Genomic DNA, 13,745 nt, shown 5'->3' with positions numbered 1-13,745 from the left:
ATAGTTCATCTTATGGTTCTAGTAGGGTGTTTTCCTAGCAATGACAATGCCCTATTGAAAACCATTTGTAAGTCTAAATAGACCAGATTTAGAGGAAGCCAATTTGGGAGGGATAGAAAGGAAAGGTGCCCTCTTCCTTTTCCATTCCCAGGAACACAGGGAGACCTTTAGAATCTGTGTTTTCCTGGGGGCCTTCACATTTTGGAGCAGATGTTCCTACTCCTCCCTGAGAAACTCTTTTGGCTTGCTTCAGGGGTTAAACCTCAGTTTCAGAGGCAACCCTGTCTGCCTCAGAAGGGAATCCATCGAGTCTTGATATAGGCAGAAAGACAGGGTAGAACTTGCAAAAGCTGGGGCTTGCTGGATGTGAGAAAAAGAAAAGTATGCCCCCAGGAAACCACAGAGGGTGCCTGAGAACAGGCATGAAGATATCTGATAATTTTTTAGAGGTATTCTTAGAGGGAGAATAAAAACATCTATTTGAACATTGTGATGGCAGGTAGAATTAATTTATTAAGGAAGTATCACAAGAGAGAGGGCTGGTGATTATAATCTTCCCTAGCTGCTTCACAAACCTTGGTCTTCCATGGTCTCATCCCTGTCTGAATCTATATTTTCTTAGGGGAGGGATTTTGCTCCATTCAGTGAGCTTCCAACTCTTTCCTTTTGAAAATTCTGGAGTGTGACTATAAGCAAGACATAGCACTCACTTCCCAGCATCTGTACTGTAATGTGGTGAGTATCAAACTGGGGAGATAAGGATGAGATGCCACCAAAGAGAGTGAAGTTACTTCAGTTTGGCTGATTGTCTTTCCTGGCTGTTACCAGTGTACAAGTGAGAGGACTGCCCCGTATACAAGTGAGAGGAAAGCCCGGTGGCCTAGCAGGCTAAGCCACAGAGAAAAATGATAGATGTGTGTGGAGCATGTGTACGCACCCACACTGAAGATCATAATGACCAATGGCAATATTTTCAAAAGAGTCTCAGTGGTCAAGGCTCCTCAATCCCATTTTCAAAAGCGTTTTAGGCACCTAGGAGCTTAAGTCCCATTGACAGGCAGCATTTAGGAGCCCAAAATGGCACCTAGGCTCTTTTGAAACTTTTACCCCATGTCTCAATTTTTAAAACTATTTATGAAAACACCTAGAATTATTCTCATTAAAATTCAACTGGGTATTTACAATTTAAACTTTGATTATGGATAAACATTAAAGACAAAACAAAAGAATGTATAGAATAGAACTCAAGCACAAACTCACATTTTTGCCATAAATGTTTCTAGAACATGGTTGTCATCTGTTATTCCTAAGACTTCTGACATTCGGGCATACACCTGAAAATAAACATTTCAACAGTAACACATTATAATAATTTACGAGTATCAAAAATATATTAACTGTTCCACATTCTGTTTATGCAGCTGAAGGGTACAAGCATGAACGTGGGTTATTCTCTCAATCCATCTGGCCCTGGCTAAATCACATATATAGAGGACTCATATCCTCCAAGGCAATGATTCAGGAATTTGGGGCTCACAGATTTTCACTCACCCCTGCTTAACCATATCCTCCCAAACAGAAATGGTAAATACTCAGTATAAGCATGCACTTACTCTGTGGTTTAGTGAGCAAACCACTTCCTCTCTTGGAGGTAATGGCGCTTTATAAGCAGCCTCAATGGGGTGCAGCAAAGCAATACCTTCCACCACTCTCTAGCCTTAGCAGCATCGGTTTAAATGTTGCTCCTGCACCTTAGCTTACATTTGGTAAGTTGTTGCATTTTCACTGATGTAATCAGGTAGAACTAGGCATTCCCCATGTATCCAATTGTGGGCTTTCCCTTCCCTTCCAAGTAACGTAAAGGTTTCAGAGTAACAGTCGTGTTAGTCTGTATTCGCAAAAAGAAAAGGAGAACTTGTCGCACCTTAGAAACTAACCAATTTATTTGAGCATAAGCTTTAAGTGAGCTGTAGCTCACGAAAGCTTATGCTCAAATATATTGGTTAGTCTCTAAGGTGCCACAAGTTCTCCTTTTCTTTTTGCAAGCAACACAAAGACATTGAGTTGTGTGATTTTCGATCACCCTTCATTCCAGGTCCAGGACATTGATTAACTCTCAAGTTTTCCTTATATTCTGCCATTTAGAGGGATCTGTTATTATGATGACTTATCAATCAGCAGGTCAAGTCAGATACAGTAGCATTATGTCTCACAGTTAGCATTACTGCAAGTTCTTTACAAACTTCGGTGACATTTTTAGTGACCACGAAAGTAATTACTTAATAGAACTCTACTAGAACCTGAGACAGAGGGAACAGGCACTTGGCAAAATTCTTCATGTTGTTCTGCCTGTGCACCTCATTTTGAGCTACAGCACCCCTGCTTTTCATTAAAGACCTGGGTCAAACACAACTCTACCAACTAGTGCATTTTAGTTCAGTCCTTAAGTATTCCTATTTTAACCCTAAATCCCACCAAAGAAAGGAGTACCAACTGTATGTAATTCTGCCATATTATGTGCTCAGGGCAAGTATGTATTAAGATCTAGGATTAGATCACCAAAGTCACAACACGTGTAACTTAAGCCACCCAACGATGAAAGGCTGGTGCCATCTAGCTGCCAATTTTATTCTGAAACATTACTTATCACACTTATAAATTGCAATGAATTACAGATATTGAATACTTCTGGTAGGATATCATTCTTGTTTATACCCATTTCCACCGCTGCTAGTGATGCCACCCCATTAAGTCACTCTTAGGAAATGCCAGTATTTAACTCTATGATGGAGTAAGTAGATATGTTTTCATATCCTACATATTTCAAATTGGAATACAATAAAGTCGTGACAAAATACAATTTGTGCAATAACTGGAGATACCAGCAAGGATATATTTATTTCCAGTATATGTAAAAATGTCAACTTTTGATAGGACTATCATATAGTGACAAAATCTTTGGTGAACTAGACAATTGGAATACTAAAATTCTTTATTATTAACAGTACAATCCCTTCATATACCTTGAAAAAAGTAATGTTAAATATTTAAAGAACTATCATTTACAATACATACATATTTAATATTCAAAACACACAGTCTGGTACTTGAACTGTAAATACTATGCCACTGAAACAAGTTATACTATCCAATTTTTGTGTGTGCAAAAGTTTAACCTCTGTATTTGTTTTCTACTTTTTTACATCAAATCTTTTCACCAGAAAGGTTTGCATTCCTTACTAACATATACTGATATTCAGATGTTTTCCTTCCTGTGATAGGAAATGCGAGCACAAGTGCTCACCTGCTATATTAGCATTGTGTTCTGTTGTCAAAGGAGGCTCTCACCACATCAGAGTTTACCAAATAAAATACTGGAACAGCAGTCAATGTTGACAAAGAGCAGTGCTTTAATCCACAATTATCCTTGTAACTCTTACTACTCCTTTTATCATCCATTAGCTTTGATTCCCATTATCACATCAAGAACTGTGTCAACGCTTTTGTCCCTGAGGATTTTCTTCAACTACTAGGATCTGACAGCCAAGCTGGAGTGCTAAACAGGATCATTACCTCTTAAATCTACTTATCTGATCTACTGAATAGTAAATTGAAAAGCTCATTAACAGCAACAATCTGATTTGTTTTCACATGTGACAGGGTCATTTTAAGGCAGTGTATGAATACAGTGCTTGTTTTAAAGACTACTACACATTTTGTAAGATGACATAAATCTTTAGCAAATTTGCAAGTAGATAATCAAGTGGTTAAAACCCATCTTCAATAAACACTCGGTAATACAGATATAAAAAAGTGTTAGACAACCTTAATCATAGATGTCACTGACAGTACCACTTATTTCATACTCTCTCTCTCCCTACACACACACACATGAAAATCTAAACAAAACCAGGGTTTGCTGGTTCCAACACTGCATGCTGGTTTTGTGTTCCAACATTTCTCATACTCATGCAATTCCTTCTCTACCTATGGTGCGGAGAACGTAATAGTGGAGTTATGTTACATTTTAGCAAAAAGAAAAGGAGTACTTGTGGCACCTTAGAGACTAACCAATTTATTTGAGCATAAGCTTTTGTGAGCTACAGCTCACTTCATCAGATGCATACTGTGGAAAGTTGGTTAGTCTCTAAGGTGCCACAAATACTCTTTTTCTTTTTGCGAATACAGACTAACACGGCTGTTACTCTGAAACGTTACATTTTAGGTTAGCTTTCCTTCTGTAACCCAGAAATCTTTTCCTTCTCAGCCAAATATTAAGATTTGCCATTTCCAGAAGCAAGTGGCAATATCCTTATACAGTATAGGAGACATTAGTCAACTACACAGTCTTACTTGGATTTAAGGTTTGTTCTGAAACTACAAAATTTTAAACATAAATAGTGACATTGTTACCCAAAATGAAATATGCTTTTGCATTGAGCAACTCCATAGTTTTGGCCTCCATAGCAACAGAATGCAAACATTGGTAAGTACCATTTTTTCGGACTCCTGAAGGTAGTCATTAGTCAGTTGTTATGTTTGGACATACAATGAGTTACAAAATTTTAGCTGAAGAGTATGGAATGTATTTAAGGGCCAGAGGGTAATATTGCCAGTTGGGCCTTAGGGTGATGTGGCATGGTCCCCCCTGAAGTGCCCTCATTTTAAACTTCCAATTTAAAATTGAATGAGGTTCTTTTGGTTCCTCTCATTGAGTTAAATACAGGTGCCACATATGTACTCAGTTGGGTTGAGCCACAGAAGAATTGCATGGTGACATACTTGCATGAAATACCTGTATCCTAAATTACCCTAGGCAGCAATATCGCACCAATACTGGTGCATTCCGGCCCTTTTATAACCCTTACATTAGTGGAAGGATTAACCATAATTTGGAAGGAAACTGCCAAAGGTATAATTAAATTTTCTGCCATCTTTAGAATTTTCAATACTCTTTTCTCAGCCCAGCCCGGCCCCAATATCGCAACTTCACATGCAGGTTATAGAGCTGTGTGGTCATGTTGTAACATCACCACAATGCAACTGAACTTCACAATAAGAAAATGAAATGCCACCAAATTTTGAGGTTCCCAATTTAATTCTGGACTTACCCATTCTGCAAGCTGAGCTCATGGGATGAAAATATGGACAGGTGGTAACTTCACCCTACACTGATAGAGACTCCTTCATTGCCATGCATACTGAAGACTGTATAAAGGAAGCACTGGCTAGGATCTTTGTTTCTATGATTTCACACAGTAAACGTGTGATGGATAACACAGTAATCAAGCAACAGAGAAACTGGCATGATAGTGAAAGGAAGGCATGTGACCCGCACAGTAAATTGGGTAGTAAATGAATAATATTGTCAGAAGGAAAGGAGCATGTATAGGATGAGGTTGTTGTGAACTAATGTCAAAACATATACCTTCTTCATCTGTACCATTAACACTAACTCAATAGTACTTAGAGGTTTACAGTAGACAATAGCTGAGCTTGTGAACAAGTGAGGGCATATTCTGCGATCCAAAATTCATCTAATTCATCAGCTACTCAAATAACATAATGCTATTCTTTCCCCCCCAACTAATTTGAAGTTTATTTGCTACACTACAAAACAGGAAGGGAGAAAAAGAGGGAGAGATATATAAATACATGGGCAGAGACAAAATTTCATGAAGCAACTTGCTTGAACTTAATTATAGTTTAAGAAAATATAGAGATATAATATAGCAAGCATTGTAAAAATTAAAGTTTTATTGCTCTATGCTCATGTAATCTTTTGGCCCTAGATATGTTTAGCTTTGTTTTTTGGAACTATCATTATAACCTAAAGAAGCTAATTATGTCAATCCTTAAATGTGAAACAGATTACAGAACTGGGAAACTCAGAATATGAGTTCCTAAAGGTTGTATGGCTATATAATGACAGTCACAGAAATTCAATAACGGCACTGTATGGAATGTACTCAAACGCACCACATGAAACAAATTAAAACAGAGCAATGAATCTCACACACTGTGCAAATAAGACAATACAAGAAAATGTTGATTCTATATGTTTCATAAAAGATATTATAATGAATTAAGATTCTGGATAATGAATCTTCAGAAAACTACAGTAAAGTTATTACCCTTAGGCACACAATAAATGCTTAAGATGTTATAATTTCCTGATACTCTCCAGGCCTTGCTACAGAGAACAAGTACTAATGTAGAACACAACATTAAAGTATTTTGTCATCAGATACTGAGGGAAAAACTAGGCCTTTACTACTTCTAAGCCAGCTGGGCAGGAGCCAAGTGGTAACAGCTGCAGGCTGAGCCCTGAACCATGATGTTAATGCAGAAGAGGTGGGTGGGTGGGGTGTGGAATTACTCTGGAACACTCCTTACTATTTTTCCAAAAAGGAACAGTATGAGCCTTCCTCAAGTGTATGCTGCACAGAACAGTATATCTGTTTGGGGGCCTAGAGGGACTGACTATATCTCCTTGATGTTTGGTGCATATGCTGGGCCATATACTGGTCACTACCTAGCCCTTAGTTTGGAATTTTGCACTTATTGTGAAGGAGCTAGTGGAGCCAGCCCCAGTCCCTACATACCCTACCAGTGCATCACAGGTCAGGAGTTGAGTGCTTAAGTTAGACACCTAAATAAATGGCTTGATCTTTAGAGGTTTCTAAAAATCTGAAAAATACATGTGCCTAAATATAGATTTAGGTGTCTTTGTTTAGGCACCCAGAATGAGATTTCCAAAGTTACTTAAGGGATTTGTATGCCCAATTCCCAGTAAAATCAACAGGAACTGAACTTCCAAATCCCCTCTCAATGACTTTGAAAGTATGAGCTCCCAGGTTTAAATAGTTGGCCTAAAAAGCTAAGAGAAGAAGAACCCAATACATAGAGACAAACATACAGCACACAGCTGCTAACGTCCCTACTTAATAGGTCAAGGAATTGACTATCAGGCTAACTGTCATCCAGGACAGTAAGGAGAAAGGACTGAGATAATAATTCAAGCTTTCCAAACTCATTTACCTGTATCTGAGCACAAAGAGGAGAACACTGTGCAGGCCCCGAACTATGCCACCAAGAATGCCTGTATTCCTGAACAGTTACAACATGGACAGGGACTTGTCTTAAAAAGTGAGATCTCAAGATCCCCAGCTCAGAACTGAACCAGGCCAACAGAATATGCTGAGTAGCGAGGTGAGCCATTTCCTCTTTAGCTTCATGTTTAGCTCCCTAACTTAGGAATACAGATCCTCCCCGGATTACGCAAACCTGCTTTACGCAAATCCGCACTTATGAAAAAAGTTCCGTAAGATAGAAATAGGAGGGTTTTTTGTTTTCAGTTTTTTTGCATAATGGTTGGAGATACATTTCCGACTTATGCAAAATTTGAGTTACGCACGGAGTTCCAGAACGGAACACTCGCGTAAGCCGGGGAGCATCTGTACAATACAGATACTGTGGGGGTCGGAGGGTCAGAAAGTAAAATAGGTATTTATGAACTTTCAACCAGAATCTATGAGAACCGGGGACGAGCTGACCCTCTAGTGGGCATCAAAACACCATTCTCCCATTTGTTGCCACCTGCCTCCGTCCCCGCAACTAGCAGAGGAGGAAGGGTACCGATGACATGAATAGTATGATACATTTATATACGAGATGTATATCAAGTTTAATAAAAATAGTGTAGAGGGATATCCTTTGCTTGGCATAGGCATTCTATAAAATGCCATTTTAAAATAGTAGTTAGTGACTATAATAATCAGAATAATGTGATTGCAACTCAGCTGTAGCACCAGAGGAAGAAGCATGAGCGTACTATACATATGTATGAACATCCCTTTGACTCAATGCCAGCATCAAGGGTGCTCTCTCCCCACAACACTGGGGGAATGTTTTATCATCATAGAAATGATGTGCTCATCTGCACAGCTTCTAATGATATCAGCACTTAATGCTATCATCATGGGTTATTCTTGTCCCACTCCCATTAGCTTACTTGGAGGAACAGGATTCACAGGAAACTATGGTGCCAGGATTGCAAATTCCCCACCTGTCCATCTGAAGTCCATCTCTGCACTTCCCACTTGAGAGAGAATCGTTTTAATGGAAATTGCTTTTTATTTAATCAAATTTCTCTGAAGGGGGAGTGAAATCCACTAATTTTCCTCATCCTGCCTTTGATATTTCCAATCTCTTCCCAAGGTCTCTGTTGTCCCCCTGCCTTCCATCTTGAAGGTATCTGCCCACCTTGAAGGCACATTGAGGAGAATAAGGAGTTTCTTTGGAGAGTGATTTGCATTTCTGATGCTCTTAGTACAAAACTATTGGGACTGTTGCTGGTCCAGCCCTGTGGTTATGGGTGCAGCCCAAATATAGGCACAATATTCTTTGGACAAAGTTTTCATTTTTATTTATTATAGAGAGGGAAAAAATCCAATTTGGCCACCCTCACAGTTTGAGAGCTTGAAAAGTAAGAAGCAGAGCTGAGCAAGAGGTCACTCTGAAACAGAAAATTAGGCTTATTTATGCAAATTGACATTTCTGAATCTACTCGTTGGTTTGAAAAAAATTATGATGTATTGTGACAGTAGAGAGTAAGAAGCCAGTGTAAAAAGCCTACAAAGAAAATTCCATTCTGTCTTTATATTGGATTAATAATCATAAAAAGAAGTTGGACATTCAATATAGAAGCAAAATATTGAATTCTTAAGCATTAAAAGGGTTACACTTGATCTAACTGAAGATGCCAGCAGTCACTAGTTTAAAGGTATTTTGGATGATCAATATACAAGATGTATCCATGGCCCTTCAAACATTCACGTAATTGAAGATAATTTAAATTTTTGTTCCCTTTTATTTCTGCTAGACATTTTAATTGATCTATTAGGCCTTCATTTAGCCTAGCACTTAAGCACATGTTTAACTCTAAGCACCTGGTTAAATCCATCCCTATTAAGTAAACCACTTAAATATATTTAAAATTGTAAATAATACTTTGTATATTTACTTAGTCACTATCCATGGTGGGGTTTTTTAAATTGCATTCTCTCATTCTCTCTGACTTCCATCCTCCATCTGTTTAAGTATGTGCATTTTGATGCACATTTGATCAAATACTAGTGGTTCTCATCAAAAGCTCTATTAATTTCAGAACCATGCCCTTCTTCTATCCTTCTTGCCTAAATTTGTAGGTTTTCAGTGTCCCACTCTGTGGCAGCAGTTTCCAGGAGGTGATCAGCAGTATATCAGAGATTCAAGCTCCATATGCAGTCATGTATTTAATGGGAAACCTAAATACTGCGTTGATACCCTTTAATGATTGAGTTTAACCAATATTATATGGACATGAGAGCAAATTTCACTTCAGTCAGAAAACCGCAAAAGGAAAGAGCTACATTTAGACAAAACTAGTGATCTTAAGAGGTTATATTCCTACTTGCAGTTATAGCTATAAAAAGATGGTAAATTAAATTCTACTGTAAGTGCTTAACTTTATCTAGATCAATGGCACACTCAGAACTCTGATATGCATTAAGATTTTGTCAGATACATGTAAATAATAAACTAAACTAATCATTTAAATGATAATGGTCTATTTATAAGAAGTGTTCAACATGTGCAATTCCCATTGACCTCAATAGTAGCTGCAGGTGCTGAGCACCTTTCAACATCAAGCCCTAAGTATTTGAATCTTATCAGTATTACTTGTTTTAAAAAGATTTTGTATTTAAGTTGTATATCTGACTGCCTTTTGCACATTTATCCCAAGGCATTAGGAGAGGTGTTACAGTCCCCATAGCTAATACTAGCAATTTGAACAACACTCTTTGGCAAGCCAGAAATAAGATAATTGTTCAACATAGGCTGGCCCTTCTGAAATACTGGAAGCATTGCCTGTAATTATAGACATCTGTCATTGCTAGCCACTCAGTAGTAACCCTGACATCAATATACAACTATAACACTAAACTGCCTGCAGGCATAGCAATGGAGGCCAGATACAAGAGGCGGGCAATCATCTGCTTCATCCAAACTATCTGTCAAAGGTTTCCAACCACAAATAGCTCTTACATTTTGTATCCTTAGGATAATGTGTTGATTTATTTTAGATCCTCTAATATTTACAATCTAGGCCATCTACTAAAATAAAGAAACAAACCTTATGGCTAATGGAGGCAGTTACTGTTCAAAATCATCATGAAAGGTCATAGCTCACTACTCAAATGTTAAACATTGATGGCTGTTTTGAACATGCATCTTTGTGTAAACTTTTTCTTTTAACTGCATGTAATTATTTTCAACTGCTATTCACAGTGGTAAATACTGTCTCATTAGCCAATATGTTGTCAAGCTGATCTGAAGAAACATTTGTATTTTAAACCTTTATGTCTTTTGCTAAGCTGTACAAGTAAGTCTCAATGTTCTAGGCTTCAACACATGAGTACAGGGAACAGTTAGCTTTGTATGCAGCGTTATCCTATATGTACTTCTGTGTAAAAATAATTAACATTCATGATTTATAAGCAGTGTGTATGCATAAGATACTTTATTCATTCTTGGCAGGAGGCTGAAGTAGGTTCTTAATCAGGTAATAAAGTTTCTTGAAATTTACAGGAAGCTGTAATGTCACATTTTTAAAAAAATGGAAGCTGAAAATTATGTTGAATCCCTTAAACTTCACTTTTTTTTCTTTGTCTTCATTTTAAAATCATTCTCAGAAAGGAGCAAAAAATGACTGAAGGTTTAAACTAATTAAGAATTAACATCCTTACAATTATCATAATTTGTTATTAACAAAAACTGAGATTTCCTAGTAAGATCACAACAGCCTGTGCTGAAGAGAAACTATTAATTACTAGACAGACAGTTAGCTTACAAGTGAGCTGCATTTTAAAAACCCCCTTTAAAATACAATTGCTAAATGCCTTACAGTGCTGTAATGTGAGACAGGTTCAAATCTTATTACTTCACTGAAATTAAAACCTAAGTTTTAATACTGTTCAAGTCGAACAATGATTCCACACTTTATTGCTTTTGAAATCCCTTGATGATCATAGGAAAAAATGCCCCCGAGAAAAAAAGACACTGTTTTCGATAAACAGAAAATACAGTTTGCACTCTTAGACTCTTTGTCATCACAAAAAAAGGATTTAATGCCAATTCTTTAAAAAAAGACTTTTTTCACAAAATGTGCACCTTGTGTGCCATTTGTAAAATCAGTTCACTTTCTTTTATTTATTACTGCAGCGCGGCAAGGCAATAAAGCAGCTACTGATAGCTAATAAATTACATGCCTTTTAAAACAATTCTCCTGCTACAAAAACTTGTAACTACAAAGGTTTACATTTACATGGTACACCATGTGAAAATGTCTGTATTTATGTCCTATTAGCCATGTTAGTAAAATCTGACCCTTTACCTAACAGCTGAGGGTAAAATAGGGGTTATGAATAAGATTAAACAGCATACAAAGAATAACTTTCTTGTTTAGGCTTTTCCTAAAAAGTATACAATTGAATATAAAATTTAGCAGATGGTTTGGTTAAATCATTTATGTGAAAAATAGTTTAAATAATATGTATTTTTAAAGATGTCCTTCAAACCACCTTGATGAAAATTGGAACATTGTTTTTTCAATTACATTCCTCAATACTAGCAGTTATTTATTGTTAAAACTACCATTCCCAGTAGGTTTTCAATAATAATCACAACATGTATTTATATCACATGCAGCCAAAAAACCCAGTATTCCTATTTTTAATTAATTATGTTTATAGATCCCTAAGTAAGCATTTTTTGGGTGAAAAAGAGATTTTGAAATACATTAAATGTAATCTTATTTCATTATCTGTATACCTTCCATATGTATAGATTAAATTAATTAAGCTGCTCTCAAATAATGTTCTGCCTTATTACAACTAGTATAAGCAATAACAACTAAACTATGTACAAACCGATGTGCATTTTACCTTCCTTTGTTTTTGTCCTATATTATTTTTTAGTCAATGTACTCAGCTATTTTCATGCATTTGTTCTTTAGTATCTGATTGTCTTCTAAATCATTAAGCTAAGCAATACATTCTTTTAAACTGTCTATCGTGATGATGAAAACATATTTACAAAGTATTGCCATGTTATTAATTTCCTCCATTTCCTGCTATTTTTATAACATTAGTGGCTTCGGTATTGCTTTGTCCATGTAACTTTCTTCCTACATAATGCCTCTAAAATATCAATTCATTTTTAATTATGTATAAAGAATATTACCACCCACCCTCCCCCCAAAATAAAACCACATATATACTTACAGTATTCCTGCTCAATTTTTTTCAACTATCTACAGCATATTTATTTCCAACATCACTATCAATGTATTTAATGGAGATGTTATGGGGCAGATTGTTTAGTCTGACTACGCTGTGCTTGGTGGAAAATGGGGTGGGGCATGTGGCTTTAAGACACTTTTGCACTCCCTTTACCTGGGGCCACCACTCCCTGGAATAACTGATGGCTTCCTGGAGTAGTGTGTATTATTTCTTTTTGTGTTGCATATGTGCTCAGCACTCTACAAGACACCAATATACAGGCAAAATATTCTCCAAAAGAGCTCAAAATTTAGGGATTAGAAAAAAATAAGTCATAACCATTAGGAAACCCAGAGAAAGGACTAAACAAAGCAAAAATGTGAGGTGTCTGACATAACTGAGCATACGCATTTGTGGAGGGTCACAAAATAGGTGTGACATTAACAAGGGATATAAATGAAGAGAGAGCGGGGGCCTGGCATATTTGGACTAGGGCGATGTTCCATGCAAAGGAGGATGCCAGGAAGAAGGCACAAAGACAGAGAAAGGAAATCACAGATGCATTGAGGTTGGTGAAATTGGAGAAATGAACAAAGACACCATTAAAAATTACACTAATTGGGATGGAATAGTGTAGGGCTTTGAAGGCAAAGATAAAGGATGACATTCAGGCCCTGTTGAAGTCAATGGGAATTTTGCCATTGACTTTAATGGAATGAGGATTTCATGCAAAAAGTTTAAACTGAGGAAGCCAGTGAGGGATTAGGCAAGAGGAGTGATGTGGTCTGATCTATGGATGAATAAGATACTTAACAGATGCATTTTGGAAGGGTTGACGGGGAATTATATGGATATCAAGCATTGATTAAAATCAGATATTGACCAACCTAGACATTTTAGCCTTGAAACATGACACTATCTGTAGGTATTATGGGGTATGCAACTCCTAAGGTGAGTATAGCATGGGTAAATACAAAAAAATCCATCCCAGTGGATCAGCATGGATCCTGAACATAAATGTATCAATATTTAAATAGGTTACAAAAGTAATAATAATCACAAAACTGACCAATAGCAGAACTGTGAATGGAACCCAGGAATCCCAACAAATAATTATTTTGGGTAATGTACAGAAAGTCTTCCACTTCAGCCTCTACTGTACGGTTCTCTGAAATGTGTGGCAATAGCTGCAAGTGGTATGTGGAGCGAAGTATGCCCTAAATTCTCTTGCCTACATTCAGGGAAGCGTGGACTACCACCAGTGTTGATAACGAGGGAAACCACACAGCTAACAGAAGAGGGCCGACATTTGATCAAATCACAATAAAGTGAATAGTTACAGACTGGCTATTCAGAAATAGGATCATGGAGGTACCATCTTCATTAGTTTTCTCCTGTTTAAGGAAAATATTTTAAAAATCT

The 13,745-nt window shown here is 37.1% G+C and overlaps 1 protein-coding gene across 1 annotated transcript in view; it reads right to left on the bottom strand.

The window, feature by feature from the left end:
- The window catches only part of RANBP17 (RAN binding protein 17), a 257,021-nt gene that overhangs the window by 113,241 nt on the left and 130,035 nt on the right, over nt 1-13,745 (bottom strand). The window contains exon 15 of the mRNA XM_074960698.1: nt 1,261-1,334. Coding sequence (XP_074816799.1) covers nt 1,261-1,334 — 74 coding nt within the window. The remainder of the gene's footprint in view (nt 1-1,260; nt 1,335-13,745) is intronic.

Source organism: Natator depressus, chromosome 8, assembly GCF_965152275.1.
Source record: "Natator depressus isolate rNatDep1 chromosome 8, rNatDep2.hap1, whole genome shotgun sequence".
Classification (NCBI taxonomy): domain Eukaryota; kingdom Metazoa; phylum Chordata; order Testudines; family Cheloniidae; genus Natator; species Natator depressus.
This window is presented reverse-complemented; position numbering and strand designations above follow the sequence as displayed.